Source organism: Erythrolamprus reginae, chromosome 8 (assembly GCF_031021105.1).
Source record: "Erythrolamprus reginae isolate rEryReg1 chromosome 8, rEryReg1.hap1, whole genome shotgun sequence".
Taxonomy (NCBI): domain Eukaryota; kingdom Metazoa; phylum Chordata; class Lepidosauria; order Squamata; family Dipsadidae; genus Erythrolamprus; species Erythrolamprus reginae.
The window spans coordinates 32624983-32647986 of record NC_091957.1 but is presented as its reverse complement, the minus strand read 5'-3'; the positions used below and the strand labels follow the sequence as shown (position 1 = coordinate 32647986).

At 43.0% G+C, this 23004-nt stretch overlaps 1 protein-coding gene across 2 annotated transcripts in view; it reads right to left on the bottom strand.

The window, feature by feature from the left end:
- Positions 1–23004, bottom strand: part of OPHN1 (oligophrenin 1) — a 156174-nt gene that overhangs the window by 95315 nt on the left and 37855 nt on the right. For both annotated transcript variants that reach the window (XR_011559740.1, XM_070759623.1), the window contains exons 2-6: positions 13919–14014; positions 11531–11592; positions 10608–10679; positions 5652–5753; positions 2387–2497 (exon numbers count right to left, since the gene is read on the bottom strand). Coding sequence is in view for 1 of the 2 variants with exons in the window: in XM_070759623.1 (XP_070615724.1) it covers positions 2387–2497; positions 5652–5753; positions 10608–10679; positions 11531–11592; positions 13919–14014 (443 nt within the window). In the remaining variant the exon portion in view is untranslated. The remainder of the gene's footprint in view (positions 1–2386; positions 2498–5651; positions 5754–10607; positions 10680–11530; positions 11593–13918; positions 14015–23004) is intronic.

Below are 23004 nucleotides of genomic sequence, written 5' to 3'. Positions count from 1 at the left end.
GCAAAAGCCACAGGCGGTGCCAAAAATGGAACTGGGCCTCTGCAGGAAGAGCATGCGGCCAAATGACTTTGCAACAAATTAGAACTGATTTCAACACTGGCCAAGCAGGTCTGACGGATGTCACACATTGAAGATTCTGACCAAGTTCACACCCGAAGAGGAAACATAAGCAACCAATGTTTACCTGATCTTCCCCACTGAGGCTTCAACCCAAGTGCATCTACGATTGTGTGGGATAAGTTTTTCCCTTTATTTTTGCATAATTTATTATATACGGGTGAAACCTGAAAAATTAGAATATCTTGCAAAAGTTCATTTATTTCAGTAATGCATTACATGCAAGGCAAGATAGTTCAAGCCGTGATTTGTGATAATTGTGATGATTATGGGGTGAAGACTGTGGACACTTTTGCATCGCATTTGGAAATCAAGGACCCAGAGTATGGAGGAAGAATGGAGAGGCACACACTGCAAGATGCTTGAAGTCCAGTGTGAAGTTTACACAATCTATGTTGATTTGGGGAGCCATGTCATCTGCTGGTTTCGGTCCACTGTGTTTCATTAAGTCCAGGGTCAACACAGCCATCTACCCGGAGATTTTGGAACACTCCATGCTCCCTTCTGCAGACGAGCTTTATGGGGATGTTGACTTCATTTTCCAGCAGGGCTTGGCACCTGCCCACACTGCCAAAAGTAGTAAACTCTGGTTCAATGACCATGAGATTACAACACTTAATTGGCCAGCAAACTATGGGGCATTGCCAAAAGAAAGATGAGAGACGGGAGACCAAACAATGCAGAAGAGCTGAAGAATAGAATAGAATAGAATTTTATTGGCCAAGTGTGATTGGACACACAAGGAATTTGTCTTTGGTGCAGATGCTCTCAGTGTATATAAAAGAAAAAGATACATTTGTCAAGAATCATGTGGTACAACACTTAATGATTGTCATAGGGGTCAAATAAACAATGAAGAAACAATCAAAATTAATAAAAATCTTAGGATACAAGCAACAAGTTACAGTCCTAAGTGGGAGGAAAAGGATGATAGGAATGATGAGAAAAACTAGTAGAATAGAAGTGCAGATTTAGTAAAAAGTCTGGCAGTATTGAGGGAATTATTTGTTTAGTAGAGTGATGGCGTTCAAGAAAAAACTGTTCTTGTGTCCAGTTGTCTTGGTGTCCAGTGCTCCGTAGAGACGTTTTGAGGGTAAGAGTTGAAACAGTTTGTGTCCAGGATGTGAGGGGTCAGTAAATATTTTCCCCACCCTCTTTTTGGCTCGTGCAGTGTACAGGTCCTCAGTGGAAGGCAGGTTGGGAGCAATTGTTTTTTCTGCAGTTCTGATTCTCCTCTGAAGTCTGTGTCGGTTCTGTTGGGTTGCAGCACAAAACTAGACAGTTATAGAGGTGCAGATGACAGACTCAATTATTCTGGTCTTCCATAACACCTCAGCAGTGCCACAGGCTGATGGCTTCCATGCTACACCACACTGAGACAGTAATTGCTACAAAAGGGGCCTAAACCAAATACTCAGTACATACATGCTTATACTTTTCAGAGGTCCGGTATTGTTCTATGTATAATCCTTGTTTTATTGATCACATGCAATATTCTAATTTTCTGAGATGGTGGATTTGGGGTTTTCATGAGCTGTATCTCATAATCATCACAATTATGATAAATCACGGCTTGAACTATCTTGTCTTGCATGTCATGAGTATCTCTCATGTATTAAGTTTCACCTTTTAATTGAGTTACTGAAATAAATGAATTTTTGCACGATATTCTAACTTTTTGAGTTTCACCTGTATTTTCTCTAACAATTTTTGAATATAATAATAGTGGTAGATATGGCCCCAAAAGTTTTAAGCCTTCTTTTGCAACTTTGAGAGATGTAGTACAAGTAATAATTTCTTATGCAGACTTAAGTTTATAAAGTTTAAAGAGAATACAGAACCAATTTTCCACCACTTCTAAATGGAATGGAACTATTTATTTCTGTGTGAAACTCTGCAAATTTCAGTTTCCTGCTTTTGATCACTTTACCACCAAGACAAACCCTCAATTTCTACTTATAGCAAAATGAAATAAAAATGAAAGAAAATGCAAAGAACTATTGAAGTCCAATTTCACCTTCATGAAAATTTGTATTTACTTTTTTCACCTTTTCTTTTTAAAGAATAAAAGCATTTCTGAAACAAACAATTGTAAAAGCTTACAGTAAAGAGCAGGTAGTCTTAGCAATTGTTCAAAATTATGACAGACCGCCCAAAAGATTCTTACTATTTAGTTCTGAAGTTCCAATACAATTTTAAAAAGGTTGTGAAATCTAGTCAGTCAGTCTAGGCAAGGGGGGCAGAATGTGGGGGGAGGCATCAGACTTACAGGCTCCACAATACTGAATTTCTTGCTCTCCTGCACTTCTTGGATTTGATAAACATATTCCAGGGAAGATTCAAAAAAAACATGTCGCTCTTTATCAACCAGCAAATCAGCCTGAACAGAAAAAAAGAAAGAAAAGGAATACAGTACTACATAATCTTTCTGCTGCAATTAAGGATGCTATAAACCTATGAGCAACTGAACGCTATTTCTAAAAGTAGAAAGAGAGAAGGGGTGTGGGAGGAAAATACCTCAGAACAGAAAACACCATGTGTTTTGAATTGTTTCCCAAGAACACACTGTATTAGCTCTACTAGCCAGAATTCCTATTTGAGTCTTGCATTCATTTCAAAGCATCCATTTTAAAGCAGGCAAATCAACAATATTTTACATAACAAATTAGAGGGAAAGTGAATTTAAAAAGTTCAACGATTTCTCTCTATTAGGGAACACACAATTTTGCCAGTTTGTAAATTTTTATTTATATTCTACCTTTATTACATTTACAAATAAATCAAGGTGGCAAACGTATCCAATACATCTTCCTCCTACTGTGAGATGGGTTGGGCTGAGAGAGTGACAGGCCAAAGGTCATCCAGCTCGCTTTCATGGCTAAGGCTTGAACTCACCGCCTCCTGCTTTCCAGACTGGAGCCTTAGCCGTGTTAGTACTATGTACAAACAGTTGGGTTGGCAATATATAAACAAGCTAACAATTAATATTTGTTTCTATTGAAGTACTATAGCTTTAAGAGGTAGTGTTGAAAATTGCCATAAGAGGGAGCCAGAAAGCATGATTCTCTCTCTCTGCTCTCTCTACTCATGTTTCTGATTCACTGTGACTGATGTAGTAAGCTCTGTGTTTGATGTATTTGTAAGCTGTAATGTCTGATATGTAAGACAAATACAAGCTTGTAATATTATTATTGTATTGAGAGATATTGATTGTTTAATTTGATTCTGCTATTTCTAGAAGTAAATGCATATTGGGGCAAAGAACCCCAATTATATCCACCAACTGATGGGGACCAAGCTTTCTGAGACAACCCAAAAAAGGGGTCTTGGGGTTTTGGTGGACAGCTCAATGAAGATGTCAACCCAGTATGCAGCAGCAGTAAAAAAAGCAAATTCCATGCTTGGCATGATTAGGAAGGGAATCAAAAATAGGTCAGCAAGTGTTGTATTGCCTCTGCACAAATCGATGGTGAGACCACACTTGGAGTATTGTGTACAGTTCTGGTCACCACACCTCAGGAAGGATATAATGGAACTGAAAAAAAGTGCAAAAAAGAGCAACAAGAATGATCAAGGAAACGGAGCACCTCCCTTATGAAATGAGGTTGCAACGCCTTGGTCTCTTCAGCCTTGAAAGGTGACGTTTAAGAGGTGACTTGATCAACGTGTATAAAATCATGCATGGGATAGAAAAGGTGGATAGAGAAAAATTCTTTTCTCTATCACACAATACTAGGACAAGGGGGCACTCCCTAAAGCTCATAGGTAAGAAAGTGAGGACAAATAAAGGGAAATATTTATTCACCCAGAGGGTCCTTGGTTGATGGAATTCCCTTCCAGAAGAGGTCGTGACAGCTGTCAGCCTGGATAGCTTCAAGGCAGGATTAGACAGATTCACAGATGCCAAGTGTATCGGTGGTTATTGAAATGGATGTCCAAGTGCCGCCTCTATGTTGGTTGAGGCAGGCAGAATTCCCTTGGGTTCCATTTGTTGGGGGTGAAGGGAAAGGGAGGGGTTTGCCTTCTCTTTCTGCTCATGATCCCCATGTACAATTGGTGGGCCACTGTGGGACACAGAATGCTGGACTCGATGGGCTTTGGCCTGATTCAGCATGGCTGTTCTTATGTTCTTAAATATTATTTTATACACTTTAATGTATCTGTCTTGTATGACTCATATCTCCTGGATATCTCCTGGAATCCCACATTTTTCCTCTGTGTATGTCCTTCATAACTCAAGGGTTGTGCATACTCCTTAACAAACCACCAGACTACGCTGGACCTCCAAACCATCTTCATGGAGAGACTCGCTGACAACATGGGTCCAGCCCTAGGCCTTGCTCATGGATGGGGAAGCCAGGCAAGAAGAGAGGGAGGTGTTGGTGCCAAGATTTGCAAAATCCATGCTTGGTCCACTCTTAGCCAGCAGAACTTACTGGCTGACCTAGGTCCAAGGGCTGTTTTCTCAGATCAGCCTAACTCACAAAGTTGTTGCAGAGTTGGCTCTTGTTCCTTCTTGGCTCACCATTGGGGATAAAATATAAAGCCCAGAATGCTTTTGCTTGCCACATAAGTGCCAAAATAAGCAGATGTAATGAGTGCAACATCTGTATATTTGTGGCCTGTTATAATAGCTGAAAGAGGTAACTGTCAACCAATGATTGTTAACCTTAGTGCCAATCTTTTTTGCTGGGGGTGGGAAGTTGGTGAGCTTGATCTACTGATGGACGAAAACTTCCTGGCAGGCAGAAAAGGAATAAGAAGCATGGGGAAAATGCACAGTAACATCTATGTCTTGATATCCTGAAAAAATGGCCAGATATAAATAAACAACAGATTGCCACCTTGACCTCCAGGGCTACATGAAGATGCCTTTCTCACAAGTTCTCAGACCACCACCCAACCATCCGGATTCAAAATGTTTTACTATTGGTTCTGCGGGTGTGGCTTGGTGGGCGTGGCAGGAGAAGGATACTGCAGAATCTCCATTCCCTCCCCACTCCAGGGGAAGGATACTGCAAAATCCCCATTCCCTTCCCACTTCTGGGGGAAGGATACTGCAGAATCTCCATTCCCTCCCCACTCCTGGGGGAAGGATACTGCAAAATATCCATTCCCTCCCCACTCCAGGGAAAGGATACTGGAAAATCCGCATTCCCTCCCCACTCCAGGGGAAGGATACTGCAAAATCCCCATTCCCTTCCCACTTCTGGGGGAAGGATACTGCAAAATATCCATTCCCTCCCCTCTCCAGGGGAAGGATACTGGAAAATCTGCATTCCCTCCCCACTCCAGAGGAAGGATACTGCAAAATCTCCCTCCACACTCCACCAAACTGCTCCATTCTCCTGTGCAAGGCAACAAAAGAAGACCCAGCCTATCAGCTGGGACTTGGGAGGAGCAAATAGATGGGGGCAAGGCCAGCCAGAGATGGTATTTGCCAGTTCTCCAAACTACTCAAACGTTTTGCTACCGGTTTGTCAGAACTGGGCATAACCAGCTGAATACCACCTCTGCATCAACCTCTCCTTTACCTCTTGAAGTTGAGACTCCTTTTTCTTGGAAGATAAATGCAGGTGGCGGTCCAGCATGGAATAAAACCTCTCCCCATCCTTCTCGAACTTCTTCTTCCTTTCCTACAGAGAGAGAATTTGCACAAGCATCTACTGTGATCAATTGAACACAAATGGAGGAGCCAAAATCAGAATTCACTCAAAATGCTAAAACTTGGATGTTCAGAGAAGAAGGAAAATTGTTCTAATTACGCTCAAAAACCTTGCTAATATTATTTTCATATAATCCCAATTTCTGGCTGGAGAAGACCTCCTCAAATCCAAAATGTAAGTGTTTTTGAATTATACACACACACACAATGTTTGAATTTAGTCAATGAGCACTGTGAATGGAGGATTCTCAGATTAGATTTTCCTATGATTTGCCCAGAATGTTCATGAGCAAATCTGAACCGAAAGCCCAACGTCTATATCACACCTTTGTTTATTCTGCTGTGCAGAAAAACAGGTTATTCCCAACACAGACCCTGTGTAAAATATTAAACTATACTCAGTCCAGGAATAATTAAAGTAATAGAATAACAGATCAGTATAACAAAATTATGCAGATTGTTAACCACAAATGTACTCTTAAACCCTTTAGACTTTACTACTATATATGAATTGTACTTTTTATTAATATTAAAAGTATAGTTCATAGACATTGCAGACTATGATATGAGACCCAGCTTGGTGTAGTGGTTAAAGTGCTGGCCTAGGAACCAGGAGATTAGTAAACAACATTTACTAATGATTTTGTTACTCTAAATGAACAGAACAAAATATTGTTCTATGATATCATAAAATCTCTGCCGTAGTAACGAATATTGCTATTGTAGAATATATTGCCTTGTCCAAAACACATCCATCACACATTTCCAATAACTATTCCTTGATATCTGGAATATCATATTACCAATTTCTCAATATGATTCTTCTTGACACCTATGTCAATACAACCATATTCCAAAGCTTTGCTATATATCATTATGTTAACATAAAGATTGTCCTACAAATCTGCTTCTATACATGAATATTCTACCCCATAAAGGCACTAACTGATCACACAACTATATCATGTGACTTAAGAAATCTGCATATATAGATACAGTATATATCCATAAAGAACATATTTGAAAGGATGGACAACAGATTTTCTACCCTGGAGAGAAAGAGAGAGAGAGATCCAATCCATTCTAAATACAATTTTTGATGAACCAACCTAAATCTTAGATCTGCTACAGGTTATACTAGCCATAACCTCATAGGAAATATATATAATATATCATTGTATTTTCATTTTACAAGCAGCTATCTGATAAGGCCATTTATTTTTTAAAAAACCACAGGGATAAATGTTGCCATCTTATAAAGAATATCTAGGTTTTAATCTGATAAAAGGAAGCAGATATCTGGTCTACCTCAGTACTTGCTTAAAAGAAGAGTTGTGAATCAGAGAAAGCCAAGAATCAGGAGTGTTCAAACCAAGATATTTTATTAAAAGGCATCAGCTTTTCTGAGTGCTTTTGCTCAGATGAACGATATTGAATATCATTCAGCAATATTGCTACTGGATACATCTGATGAAATGAGCTGTTGCTCATAAACGCTTATGACTTCTGATAAAATTTGTTAGTCAGAAAAAGTGCTACCAGATTCCTTCGCATGTTTTGAATAATGATTGGCAGTTCCTGTAAGAACACCACGATGATACTCATGACACTGATTCACCAATGTAGAAGAGAACGAACGAAGGCGGGTGTTTTTCACTATTTCTCGACCTCCGTTGTTGGTGGAAGGGCATATAATCAGGCATTTGCTTCAAAATGACTTCTATTCCTAACACCAACCCAAATTTGTACTTTAGGCAGAGCTTCCATTTGTAAATGGGCTACTCATTGCTCGGCCTTCCCTTTCCTTGAACAAGACTGCTGAAAACAGTCGTGAATATTAAAAATGTGTGGCTGAAAGTATTACGTGGCTTCCATGATTTGTTGGCTCAAAGAAGGAAAACGCTGTCTACCTTTTTAAAAAATAAGCAGTCCGTTTGCGTGCAGGGGCTGTGCTTAAATCTGACATTCTTACTTGGAGTCTTCGGAGAGGGGCGGTATACAAGTCTAATAAATTACAGTGGTACCTCGGTTAACAACCACAATCCATTCCACAAGGTTGGTTGTTAACTGAAATGGTCGTTATCCGAAACAATTTTACCCATAGGAAATAATGGAAATGGATTTAAATGGTTCCCAGCCTTTATTTCTTATGGGGAAAATTGAAAATTGGGGATTTTTTTCTCCCCCCCCCCCAACCCATTGTCCCTCACTCCAGCCCCCCCCCCTCTTCTTACCTCTTTACCTCCTGCCTTCGTCCCCTCGCCAGGGGAGCAGCAAAGCGTCGCTTCGGCTATGACAAGGCAGGCGCTGAGTTTGCTGGTCCCGGCAGCGGCTTATTTTCGGGGACAGTGGCAGCGGCGGCGGCGGGAGCCTGGGGGCCTGGGCATGGACGTGATATTCCTGGCACTGCTATTCCTCGAAAGGAAACTGCCGGAGTCACCGCTACCAGCTAGTGGTGGTGGTGGTGGTGGCGGCGGCTCCGGCAGCTTCCTTTCGAGGAACAGCAGCACCAGGAACATCACGTCCTTGCCCAGGCCTCCGCTGCCACCGTCGCCGGTGTTCTCAAAGAGAAGCCACCGCCGGGACCAGCAAACTCAGTGCCTGCCTCGTCATAGCTGAAGCGACACTTGCTGCTGTCCTGGCGAGGGGACGAAGGCAGAGAGGCAAGAGGTAAAGAGGTAAAGAGAGGGGGGGCGGGAGTGAGGGACAATGGGTGTAACATTTCGAATAAAAACCAAAAATTTCTGTTCGGTATCCAAATTTTTGTTCAGTGTCCGAAGCAAATTTTTACCGAACTTTTTCATTGTTATCCAAAAAGTACGCTAACCAAGGTGTTCGTTAACCGAGGTACCACTGTATTACTATTATTAATTATTATTATTTAAACTCTACACTTGTGATGGCAAACCTATGGCATGTGTGCCACAGGTGGCACACGGAGCCATATTGGACAGCACATGAGACTTTGCCATGCTTCAGCTCCAGCAAGCATGTGCATGCTGGCCAGCTGAGTTTTTGGCCTTGGGAGAGGCCATTTCATCCTCAGGTGCTTCAGAGAAGCTTCCCTGAAACCCCGGAGGCAAAAAAAAAATATCCTCCAACGGACAAACTGGATGGTTGGAAAAGATTAGATTAAATTAGATTAGTACTTTTTTCCTCGCCCTGAAATCCAGCAAGGATGAGCTCTAGCAATGAGACCTCTGCAAGTGTCAGTGGGTCAAGCTGGCCCAGAGAGAGGGGCTGGAAAAGGTCCCTCATCTCTAAGGAGCTCCTTGAAATGAGAGACTCACTCTTCACTCAGTAAAAATGACACTTAACAAATAATCAAATGTGAAAGTTAGTTTTGTGACTTTATTTATTTATTTGTTTTGTCAAGTAGGGATTGGTGGTATACAAAGATATAATAATATTTATATACATGATAGTAGTAAAGGATAAACATTAGGACAGGGGACGGAAGCAGGGGTGGGCAGCAGACAGGACGGGGTGGAACGCAGTTCCACGGTGGAAATGAAGATGCGTGCGTAGCTACAGCTGTTTCGCAGCCGTCACTTCCTGGATTACTGGTCTTAGCTTGGCTCTCTTTTTTTCCCTGCTGCTGCTGCTGCGTCTGCACTCTTTGCTTTTTTCCTCTTTCCTCCTTCCTGGCCTTGGACGAGTTTCCCTCTGTCCTGCCTGGCTCCCCTCTGGCCTCACGCGGCCACCTCCCGCCTCAGATGAAAGCAGAAGGTGTGGGTGGAAGTGGCACTGGCAGCATTTAGGCTTCTGGCAGCACCCATACGCCTAGCTACCCAGCCTGAGGCGGGGGGGGGGGGGGCAACCCAGGAAGGAGAGCGCGGGAAACGCGAAGCAAATTGTTACCCCAGCGAGCAACATTGGTGAGGTTGTAAGTTGAGGATTTAACAGTTCACTTGAATGATGATGATCGTTCAAGCCACTCCCACCTGGTTGCATGGCCAGCAAGCCACTCATACCCAGTCACATGACCATTAAGACACACCCACAAAATAAGCCACACCCACCATGTGGCAGTAAAAGTTTTGGCTGCCCATTACTGGACGGAAGGCACTCTGGTGCACTTACACACGCCCCTTACTGACCTCTTAGGAATCGGGAGAGGTCAACAGCGGGTAGTCTAAGAGTCTTGGGGGTTAGGTGACGATACTACAGAGTCTGGTAGTGAGTTCCAAGCATCAACTACTTGGTTACTAAAGCTGTATTTCCTGGAGTTGAGTTTAGAACGGTTTAAGTTTGTATCTGTTGTGTGCTCGTGTGTTGTTGTGGTTGAAGCTGAAGTAGTCGTTGACAGGAAGGACGTTGCAGATGATTTTATGTGTTGTGCTTAGGTCGTGTTCAAGGTGATGTAATTCTAAGCTTTCTAAACTTAGCTGCATAGGGTATTCTGTTGTGAGTAGAGAAGTGGAGGGCTCTTCTAATAAAGTATCTCTCAACATTTTCTAGAGTGTTTGTGTCTGAAATGCGGTGTGGGTTCCAGACAGATGAGTTGGCCAATTCAAAGATGTTTGTATTTCTTCTGCTGTTTTATAATATTCATAGTCTTTGCACAGGAGACTGTTGCATAGCTTACAATATGGAAAAAGCAAAGTCAGAACATTCTAATTTTAAAACTATACTGTATATATAAAAAACATAACTACTATGTTTAGCTACATAGCTAAATGTAAACATCCAAGACACTACTCTGCAATTTATTTCTTTTTAGGAACTGGCTAGACACTTTGAATGAGCATTGAGAAATCACACAAAAATAATGACATCTGTCGCCTCTTAATATAGTTATGTTACAAATAGATGGAGAACTTACTTTGGTGAATCCAATTTGCTCTTTACGGAATTTTTCAAGAGGTTTGATCAACAAATTACTGGCATTTTGCACCTGTGAGGAAAAAATGTAGCCAAATAATAAACCGGCAACAACACTGAACCTTTAAAATCTGCATGATTTGGTCTTCCACTGTGCTCCAGAACTAATTTTGAAGAAACTAATTTGAAACTCGGTAGAACTAAGGAAGAACTCATGCGACACAAGCGTTCACACAGAGCAGAGTTTAGCAAGAGCTCGACAACATATTGAGTATCTCTTACAACCTCCGAGATCTTGGACTGATCAGGGTTCCTTGGAAGAGGTTTTTTAGACGTTTTGTGCCCTGGACTGAATTGAAGTGAAAGAAGAGTGGAAAAACCTGACAGAGGACATAGAGTTTTGCAAGAGAAATGGGCCTACTTAGCATGCACCAGAAATGCAACTGCTTGGTTTAAAAACCCCACAATAAATACTCACAGTAATTAAGATGTTTTAATTAAGGAATGCAATAATTAGGAGTGAAATGCACAGAATCCCAGAAAACCCTCCAAAAGAAGGTAACTTGTTAAAACAGGATAGTTCTGTATTGACTCCTTTCTGGCAGGAAGTTCTTCAAGGGCACTACATTAGAAGTTGTATTAATGCAGTAATACGTAATTACTGTAATACTATAACTGTATTACTAATCTTATTTTGGCTTTGTTTAGACCTCAAAAACCTATTAAGTTATGGTTTTAGTTGGTCAAATAAACCACAACTGCAAAGATTATGTCATAAGCCAAGATTCCCAAGGTTCAATACTGACACAACATGCTGGGCCCTAGCCAGACATGCCTTGGGGGTCATGCAATGATGGGCTGAGCCCCATTTACATGGTTCCTCAACCTACTTCTGACTAATGAGGAAAGGAGAAATGTCCTTACCATCATGGACCTCTCAAGTTCCACCTCTTGGAGCAGCTCAGCAAATTCCTTAAAGGATTCAGCTGAAAAGGAGAGAAAATACCATAATGAGAAAACATGATTAAATCATTGAGAAATTAAAAGAGAGCCAGTTTGGTGTAATGGTCAAGGCACCCAAACGCGGGTTGCTCTTACCTTTTCCTACCAGTGTGTATCGCAATGTTTCGCGCTCAATCATCCCCTCCCACAAGTTTACTTTTGCACATGCACAGAGGTGCTGCCTTTGCTGGTCCGTGGATGCCGCCATCTTTTTTTGGGTAATTTTTTCCATTTTTCGGCTCTCTGGCATGTGCAGAGGGACAATTTTATTTCCACGCATGCTCAGAGAGCCGAAAAATGCTGAAAAGTACCAAAAAAAAGATGGCGGCGCTCATGGACCAATAAAGACAGCACTGGAGCACACCACGATTGCACAATCAGTGGGTCACTACCAGAGCGGTGCACTGGACTGAACCGGTAGGAGCCCACCTCTGAAGGCACCAGTCTCAAAAGCAGGAGACCATGAGACGCACCTTAGCTATGAAAGCCACCTGGGTGCCTTTGGGCCCTGTCACTCTTTCTCTCTCAGGCCAACCTACCTCACAGGGTTCTTGTTGTTGTGAGGAAAATAGGAAGAGGGGAAAGGTGATGAGAAACGTCTCTTGTGCCTTGAGTTATTTGTAAAACTTATAAAGGTGGGATACAAACATTTGCAGGACTGCCTCCTCTCTCATACCTTGCTGCGGCCAATGTCTTGGAAACAGACATTCCAGCTGTGGCCAGATTCCCCTGGCTGCTACATAGATCCCTTGGCTGGGAAAACAAGACATAAATCTACTAGACCAGTGATGCCAAACCTTTTTTAGTTTGCATGCCTGAAGGATGTGTGTGCATGCGCTAGTACACATGCATGTGCCAATAACCATTCTCTTCCCTCCCACGCATGTGCATCCACCATGCTACTTCCTGCACATGTGCACAACACACAAACACCCTTCACTCCCGCGCATGCACACAGGCCTTACTGAAGTCTGGGACAGTAAAAAAACCTGCCCAATGGGCAAACCAAAAGTTCAGAAAAACGGATTTCCGGTTTGCCCGTTGTGCTGTTTTTTGCATTCTGGGGGCTTGAGGGGAGCTTCCTTGAAGCCTCCAGAGGGCAAAAGGGCTTTCCCCAAGGCTGAAAATCAATTGGCCAGCACGCCCATGCACGCCGGAGCTGACATAGAGTGACACCTCATGTGCCCTCTGATATGGCTCCTCATGCCACCTGTGGCACATGTGCTCTCGGTTCACCATCACTGTACTAGACATATCAACAAGGCCAAGAAATTTTGGAAAGAGATTCAGCACTGGATACAGAAGATTCTGAAGAGGACTATTTAAATATTCTTATTAGGTATTCTACCAGAAAATTTTAATAAAGAAGAAATGTATTTGATTGTACATATGGTAACAGCAGCTACAATGATATTTCTTTGTTACGTTAAATGTTCAGAGAAAAGAACAATCTTAACAATGCTTTTAATATATACTTTTTATCCTCTTCTTTGCTAAATTAATTAAAATTAACTACACATGCTACAGATATCAATATTATAAAATCTATTCCCTTATATTCCCTTTTTCTATCTCTAATAAAACATAAACATCTTAACTCAATATCTAATTTAATCCTTATCCATTGCTGCCACCAATCCTTATTTTGTCAACTGGGTAAATTAAAATTAAATCATCATGTATTCCTTCAAAAGTTATTAAGAAAATTATTTCTCAATTATTTTTAGTTTCTAACCATTCGTAAAACTTCCTCCAGATCTTATAGTAATCACACTCTTCTTTAAGTTTTAAAGTAAGCCTATTCATTTCAGCACAATCTAAAACCTTATGTAATATTTCTCTTTCATCTGGAATTTTATTCAGCTTCCAATTTTGTGCATATGCTATTTATTATTACTTTAGGCCCCGATTCTTTGTTTTTTTTTACTGCTTATGTTGTTTTTACTGCATGTTGGAGAAAAAATAAAGAAAATTTTATACCCAAAAAATCAACAAGGCCATATATAATTTGAATTTTTAAGCTTAACAATTTGCACTTTTCAATGAAACTTCAGCTGACCTAATACATAACTCCTGCTCTGGATCTGAATGAGGAGGTTTTTATTATTATTCCAAGTATTGATCTGCTCATGACAGGAAGGCTAACATGGCAGTTTTCAGAAGCTGTTATGTATGCTGGATAGTTTTATGCAAGATATTCCCAAACTGAATAGCAACCAAGAATGTTATTACTCAAGCAGAACCTTAAATGGACTTTTAGCGCCTAGCCCTGACAAGCCGGAAGAGGCAGCCGGCCAAAAAAGCACTTACCAATGTTGATTTCATCATCTGTCAGAGTGTCCCCAATGAAGTCAAACTGGAAGGACTGGAGTGTCAAGGAGAATTTCTGGACAGCCAAGGAATAATCTGGGGAAAATTTAAACGGGAGATTCCGCATGTGAATATACAAGGAGAACAACTCAATTTGCAAAGACCTCGCAGCTGAAGCAGAGCGCTGGTTTTGAGCTTTGGCTCCTGGAGACTTTTGAATGAAAACTGGGCTCCCCCAACAAAGCATCACCTGCTTACAAAGAGGCAACTGCCCCCTCGCGGCTGGCTTGCCCGCCTCATCCTTAGCTCCTTCCCCTTTGCTCCTGACCCCGCCCACGGCTCTGGCTGGCCTCTGCAGCTTCCACAGAACACCCTGGATGCAGCTCCTGACTTCTGCCTGCCAAAATTGCCCTTCGGGGCCAACAAATATTTTTGGGAATAAATCCTACATTGAAAGCTGGCACTCGAATTTTATAGTGTAGCAGCTTCTCAATATTTTTTTTTAATGAAAACAATCTGTAACGGAATCAGGAATCAGAGAGAGGCAGGCAGAGTAAATGTTGACCAACGCACTGCTCTCCTTGGCTATTAAACTGCCTTCGCCCATTTTAAAACAAACACACAGAAGGGAGAGTTTGTGTGCATTAAAACATAATTTCCATGCTGGGATCAACAACATAGGTCTATGAAGGAAGGAAAGAAAACATTGGCAGGGTTGTTCTGGATTTTGTTCTTCTGCAAAACAGTCATCCGACTGAATGGCTCTGCAAAACTGTGTGCCAGCAACGGCAGCTCTCCAAGATAGCAACAGCATTATGGCATTTAGATTTATATACCGCTTCACAGTGCTTTACAGCCCTCTCTACGCAGTTTACAGACAGTGAGCATATTGGCCCCAACAATCTGGGTCCTCATTTTACCGACCTTGGAAGGATGGAATGATGAGTCAACCATGAGCCTACTGAGATTTGATCTGCCAAACTGCTGGCAGCCGGTGGGCAGCAGAAGTGGCTTGCAGTACTGCACTCTAACCACTGCACCACCGAGGCTCTTAGAGCCTCCCTTTTCACACCTTCGTGATTTTATTTATTGCATATAAATTATACTTCTGTTCAAAGCCACATTTTTTCAGTATGGCTTTTATCATTGACCCTTAACTTTTCATGTTCATGTTCATGGATCAGGTTTTCAAGCCATTAATTTTTATTATTTATAATAATAATAATAATAATAATAATAATAATAATAATAATAATCTGGAGGATGTTGGGGCCTGGATGAGTGTCAACAAACTCAAGCTCAACCCAGACAAGACGGAGTGGCTGTGGGTCTTACCTCCCAAGGACAATTACATCTGTCCGTCCATTACCCTAGGGGGAGAATCACTGGCCCCCTCAGAGAAGGTTCGCAACTTGGGCGTCCTCCTCGACCCACAGCTCACATTAGAGAAACATCTTTCAGCTGTGGCGAGGGGGCGTTTGCCCAGGTTCGCCTTGTGCACCAGTTGCGACCCTACTTGGACCGGGAGTCACTGCTCAGTCACTCATGCCCTCATCACCTCGAAACTCGACTACTGTAACGCTCTCTACATGGAGCTACCTTTGAAAAATGTTCGGAAACTTCAGATCATGCAGAATGCAGCTGCGAGAGCAATCATGGGCTTTTCCAAATATGCCCATGTTACACCAACACTCCGCAGTCGGCATTGGTTGCCGATCAGTTTACGATCACAATTCAAAGTGTTGGTTATGACCTATAAAGCCCTTCATGGCACCGGACCAGATTATCTCAGGGACCGCCTTCTGCTGCACAAATCCCAGCGACCAGTTAGGTCCCACAGAGTGGATCTTCTCTGGGTCCCGTCAACTAAAGAATGTCGCTTGGCGGGACCCAGGGGAAGAGCCTTCTCTGTGTCGACCCCGGCCCTCTGGAACCAACTCCCCCCAAAGATTAGAATTGCCCCCACCTTCCTTGCCTTTCGTAAGCTGCTTAAAACCCACCTCTGCCGTCAGGCATGGGGGAATTGAGACCCTCTTCCCCCTAGGCCTTTACAACTCTATGCATGGTATGTATGTATGTATGTTTGGTTTTTTATATTAATGGGCTTTTAATTATTTCTAACATCAGACTACTATTGTACACTGCTTTATTGTTGCTGTTAGCCGCCCCGAGTCTCCGGAGAGGGGCGGCATACAAATCCAATCAATCAATCAATCAATCAATCAATAAATAAATAAATAAATAAATAAATAAATTTATTTGTATCCTGCCTTTATTGCTTTTTATAAACAACTGAAAGGGGTAAACATAAGAATATAGAGTCACAGAGCTGGGAGAAACCTTTATCATCTTTGTTGCTCTTCTCTGCCCATTTTCCAGGGCTGGACTCAGTAGACCATGTGCAGTGAAGGGCTACCAAACTTTTTACTACCACACTGTGGCCGTGACTTATGCAGGACACCCTGCATTTTCTTCCAACAACTTTCAGTGTAAATTGGGTGCTCTGGGTTGGAGCTCCATTTTCGCTACCCATCCCCCACTACCCACACCTGTCCACAGGTGGCCTCAATATAAAGTGGCATAATCACATCTTGTGATCTTGATACTGTCCCTTTCCCACATGATTGATCGGGATTTTGATGCTTCCTCTTCCTATGTTATTCTTCCCTCTCAGTGCAACTGAATCTGCAGGCGGCATATACGAATTAATTTACTTTTGAGCCACAACCTTTAAAATTCCTTAAAAGCTCCCTGGCTTTCTTTTTCTATGCATTCTGGAATTTGGAAGTTTAGAAAATATTTGCATAACCAAAGGCAACTCGGTCCTAAACATCCAAGAGGAGATAACTGTTTTGACCAGCTCCAAAGAATTGCATATGAAATCAGCATTCAGCATAATTGCTTGATGGCACATGAATTAATTTGAAGAGCAGCAAAACTCTCAAGAAAAAAAACCTCTTGATTGCCATGCTGGGCTCGTGGGGCAGAATCCGAAGACGAGACGTTATATGGTCTTCAGACTCTTTTGAAGGCCAACAATCCACAACGAAGCAGAGGGCCTGGTGGGTGAGCTGCAGATAAACCAGGCCCTACGCTGGTAAAAACTAAGTAACCAGTGAAGAGTTATATTATTATTATTATTATTATTATTATTATTATTATTATTATTATTATTATTATTTAGATTTGTATGCCGCCCCTCTCCGAAGATATCTCCAGGCCAATAAAACCTCTGACTATTTGGGGTCAGATGAGTGAAGGATCCAAGGGAAAGGAGAAATAAAAGGACCTTGAGCAAGATCCAGGGAGGCACAGCAGGTAGAGTGCTGTACTGCAGGCCACTGAAGCTGACTGTAGATCTGTAGGTCAGCGGTTCAAATCTCTTCACCGGCTCAAGGTTGACTCAGCCTTCCATCCTTCCAAGGTGGGTAAAATGAGGATCTGGATTGTGGGGGCAATATGCCGGCTCTGCTATTGCTAACATGTTGTAAGCCACCCTGAGTCTAAGGAGAAGGGCCTGCATAGCCAGGGGCAGTATTAAGGGCAATGTACCAAGAACATTAAAGGAATTAAAAGTGCAACATGAATGACACTATCTGTGTATCATTTACTCTTCCCCCCTCCCCCCCCCTTCCTTATTTTAACCATATATCCACATTTTGAGGTAGGCGGAGTTGTGATTCAGGGACTGGCAACTCTACAGATGTGCAAGAAAGCAAGGACTCGGGATCTGGATATCCCTTCATCTCCACCCTGAGCCTGTCCTAGCGTCCTGTCACTTCTTTCTTTCACCACACCAAGTCTCTTCCCATGGCCCACTGCCACATTCTCAAGGGTGAAAAGTTTGTCTTCCTGAGCTTAAGTAGAATCTAATGTGCAGGGTCTTCAGCAGAAAGCATCTAGGACAGTGGTGGCGAACCTTTTTCCCCATGGGAACCGAAAGTGTTCACATGCGTGCACTATCACACATGCGTGAGTGTCCATACCCATAATTCAATGCCTGCTCTCCCCAGGCTCAACAGCAGTGATGGCGAACCTTTTTTTTTTGCTTGAGTGCCAAAAGGGTGCATGTGCCCATGATAGCACAGACGTGCATGCCCACACCCATAATGCAATGCCCTCCTCCCATGCATGCATGCATGCACAACCTCCCCTGCGCTCCCCACCCCTTGCATGCACGCAAACCTCACTGAAGCCTCCAGAGCCTATGGATGGCAAAAAATGGGCCCAACGGGCCTACCGGAAGTTTGTTTCTAAACTTTCAATAGGCCCATTGTGCCATTTTTTGCCTTCCCCAGGATCCAGGAGGCTTTCCCGGGGTCTGGAGAAGGCAAAAATGACTTTCCTCTGCCCTCTGGATGGCCGAAAATCAGCTGGCCAGCTTGAACGTATGTGCTGGAGTTGACATAGGGCAACATCTCGCATGCCTTCAGATATGGCTCCGCTTGCCACCTGTGGCACCCGTGTATTAGTTCGCCATCACAGATCTAGATGCATCCCTGGAGCCCAGAGAGAGAAAAATGCCCTCCTCCATTCCTCTGGAGGCCCTCTGTAAGCTGAAAACACCCTCCCATGGCCTCGGTGTGAGCAGAAAATTAACTGGCCAGCATGCACATGCATGTTGGAGCTGAGCTAGGGCAGTGGCTTTTGTGTCAGCAGATATGGCTCCGCATGCCACCTGTGGAACCCGTGCCATAGGTTCGCCATCACTGATCTAGGAAATGGACAAGGGTGTGACCAGGAAGAGCTGCGGAGCCTCAGATGGGCTGAATTGAAGAGGAACAACAACAACAACAACTACAGAGTTGTTAATAATAATAATAAATGGGTCTGAGAGGCAACATGCTGAAGCCAACAGCCACTCAACTCATCCTCAGACTGTCCCCAACAAGCTTCCACCTTCTCCTTTCACTTTTTCAGTTAGGCACAAAAGCGCCCAACTCATCTTATTTTCTGAACCTTCAGATAGCCAATGGGTTTTCCAAGCTTAAGGAGATGACTGGGCCGTTCTTCAGGTTTCTTATGTTTGTCCATGGCATGAAGCCTGGTAATGTGATGCAATTGACAACGCATGGAGAATGGGGTTTGGCAGGCATTTTACTCTCCTTTACTTCCTCAAACTCTCTATGCCGCTGGAATCCTTGTAGACCAGAGGTGTCAAAACTTTATTTCATTGAGGGCCACATCAGGGTTGTGGCCATGCCCTGTCGCATGACCACCTAGCTATACGCACCCGGTCGCATATCCATTTTAGCAATCCATGGCCAATTTGGCAATCCATTTTGCCAATTTATCAGTCCATTATACAATACACAATTGTTTTGCTCCTAGGGGGTGTTTTCTTTGCTTATGTTTGCACGTTGCTCCTTTGGATGACTTTTCTTTTTAACTAGATCATTTTTTAAAGTAATTTAGGAGTTTAGGAATATACTTCACGAAACTATTTTTCAGCAATCCTCAGGCACAAGGAGCTTACAATCAACAAGTCTCTCTCTCCCTCCCTCCTCCCCTCTCTCTCTTCTCTCTCTCTCTTTCCTTCCCCCCCACCATGCTCTTGGGGGTGGGAACCACCGAGCTGGTACTGAATGGTGAGAATCTGACGTCTGCTTCGCGAAATGAGCCGGGGTGGCGCAGCAGGTAGAGTGCAGTACTGCAGGCCACTGAAGCTGACTGTACATTTGCAGGTCAGCAGTTCAAATCTCATCACCAGCTCAAGGTTGACTCAGCCTTCCATCCTTCCGAAGTGGGTAAACTGAGGACCCAGATTGTGGGGGCAATATGCTGGCTCTGTTAAAAAGTGCTATTGCTAACATGTTGTAAGCCACCCTGAGTCTAAGAAGAAGGGCGGCATAAAAAATTGAATAAATAAATAAATACCCAGGAAGGGCTCCGATGCTGCGATCTCTCACTTGCTCCCCCTGCAGACCAGGTCGGTTTCGGGAAACACCCGGGAAGGCCTCCAATGCCTCGATCTCCCGTACACTCCCCTCCCTCCCAGCGCACATCAGTCCACCTGCCACCTGTATCAGCCCTCTGCCAACTCTACTATTTGCAAGCAAACTCAATACTGAAGTGGGGCATAACGCTTGAATCCTGCAGATGGAGATTTTTAAAAGCCATTCCTCCCATTACCCCTATACACACACATACACACATGGACACACACACACGGACACACACAAATAAGGGAAGGAAGAGAGTTTGAGCTGAGCCTTGTGAATCAGAGAAGCCCCGCATCTATTTCTACCCTTCCTCTCTGTAAAAAAAGCCTCTTTCAGCGTTTTCTGCCCACAAAGATCTGTTTTCCAACTCTGGCAGGAGGAAGCGCTCAGCTGCTCCCAGCCTCTGGAGAGCTGTTCAAGGAAACTCAGAATTACCTCCTCCACGAATGCGAAATGCGTAAAAGCAAAGAGCTACTGGGAAAAAGTTAAAAATTAGTTAGAAGAAATCTTAGGAAATAAACAGAAAAAACAACGGAGGTTTTTTTGTACTGGGAATAATACATGAAAAATTTGAAAAAAAGCCAGATATATTTGATTTTGCACATAACAACTGCAGCAAGAATAATATTTACGTGATATTGGAAAAATGAAAATGTACCATCAGAGGAAGATATAATAGAGAAAATAATAGCATGAGCGGAAAATGGATAAATTAACATTGGAATTAAAAAATAAGGAAGAGTCAGAATATTATGAATGTTGGGGCAAGTTCTATTGCTGGTTGGAGAAAAGGAAAAAGTAACAAATGTACAGTTAATATTAGGAGTGAAAGGGGGGGGAGGATATTTATTGGTGATAATGGGTTAAGGAAAAACAGATATGGAAGTAAGATCAGTTTGCTACTCAATCCATCCTATTGTGAAACTCTGTGGTGGAAGGGCAGGACGGAGGGACAGAAGGCTCCCTGAATGCAACCTAGCAAATCAGTTCTGAGTTAATCATACCTCATCCAGTCTATGAAAAGCCAAAAGGTCTCCCACTGGCTCCCTGCCCTTCATTCTAAAGGTTGGCATGGAAAACCAATTACTCCTTATTGTATCACTCAGGAGAAGACAAGAGTGTTGGGCATAACACTATCCACAGCTGAGGCTAGAACATCTCTCAGCTGTGGCAAGGGGGACTTTTGCACAGGTTCGCCCTCACGCCCTCATCACCTCGAGATTTGACTACTGCAATGCCCTCTATATGGGGCTACCTTTAAAGAATGTTTGGAGACTGCAGTTAGTCCAAAAACGCAGCCGCGCGAGCTCTTACAGGTCTACCAAGATATACCCATGTATCACCATCACTTTGTGAGCTGCATCGGCTACAATTTAAACTGTTGGTTATTACCTATAAAGCCCTACATGGCTTAGGACCAGATTATCTATGGGACCATCTCCTACCTCACATATCCCAGTGGCTGGTTAGATCACACATAGTCGGCCTTCTCCAGGTCCCGTCCGTCAAGCAAAGTCGCATGGCGGGGCTTAGGGGAAGAACCTTCTCTGTGGAGGCCCCAGTCATTTGGAATCAACTCCCCCCAGAGATTTGTACTGCCCCCACATTCTTGGCCTTCTGAAAGGGTTTAAAAACATACCTTTGCCAGCAGGCCTGGGGCCATTGAGCGCTGATATTCTGCTACTAGCACGACTATGATTGGATGGTTTAGTTGAATGGTTTTAACTGTTTTAAACTTTGGTTTTTATGTTTGGACTTCATAAACTTGTATTTTGTACCCCTTTTTGTAAGATGCCCTGAGTCTGTTTGGAGAAGGGCAGCCTAGAAATCAAAACAAAACAAAACAAAACAACTCAGAGCTAAACTGCCTGGATGGGATCCTAATTGGTATCCAAATTGGTTTAGGAAGACTTAAGCTCATAATAATAAACACACTGTAGGATTTCTTTTTTTACCTGTACAGAAAGCAAGAGAACCAGATTGGAGCGCGATGGTGCACAATTCCAATTACTGCAAAGCAAACAAAACTTAAATCCAGCATAAACCGTGTCCTCTCCCATTGCCACTTTGTCCTGTGCTAAATGTTTTTGTGGATCAAGGAACTCAGTAAAGCCCCACCATGAGGCATGTCCAAGACAAGGGGGTTTTCTGTTACTTTGGGGAAAAAGGGCGAGTGGAGAAATTCATCCTAGCAGTGCAATGGGGGCGGCAATTCAGATTCTTGCAATGCCTCCTGAGGCCAGAATTTATTTAATGGAAAACAGATTCAAGGCTGAGCAAAAGATTGCACTACAATTTTCGATAGTCAAAGCAGATTTATTTATTTATTTATTTGTTTGTTTGTTTGTTTATTGACTTTTATGCAGGGTGGCTTACAACATATAATAAAACAATGCATAACATTTTAGATTGGATTAATTAAAGATAAAATCTAAAAGACCCTAAGTCCTTTTTCAAACCAATCAAATATGCCAAAATAGAAAAAAGGAACTACGGAAATTGTACAAGCTGGTAGGCCCCCTCCCCAACTCTGGGCAGTTTTTTTAACAGGAGGAAATTGCAGCTTTGTAATTCAGACTAATGGGGGGGGGGGGGAGAGAGAAATGTCCAGCCTGAATTATAGTTAAAATAGAGAAGGGGTGGAGGTAAGTAATTGACTTCACTTTGGTATGGATGATAATCGTTCATTGTGTTCGAGGAGGACCTTCACATCTAATGGGTTGTGGGCTGTACGCAGTGTGTGGTAAGGCCTATATGGGCACGAAATGTTCTGCCACATGTTGGGCAGATATGTGTGGGCACCATTGTCACAGCATTTGCAGCTCTGGCTTGGCGGAGTGCTCGTTTCCCTTCTGCCATGAATGTTCTTCTAGCCTCCGATGTCTGGCAGCCTTGGTGGATCAGCATGCGCCATGTGGGTGGATCTTGTGCCAGGGTTTCCCAGGAGGTGGTATCAATATTGAGGGACTTGAAGGAGGCTTTCAAGGTGTCTTTGTATTGTTCCTTTCTCCCCCGTGCGATCGCTTTCCTTAAGTCAGCTCAGCGTAGAGGAGCTGTTTAGGGATGGGATGGTCTGGCATCCTAGCAAGATGGCCTGCCCAGGGTGTCATCAGCCGGGTGGGAACTGATGGCAGGGACCTCAGT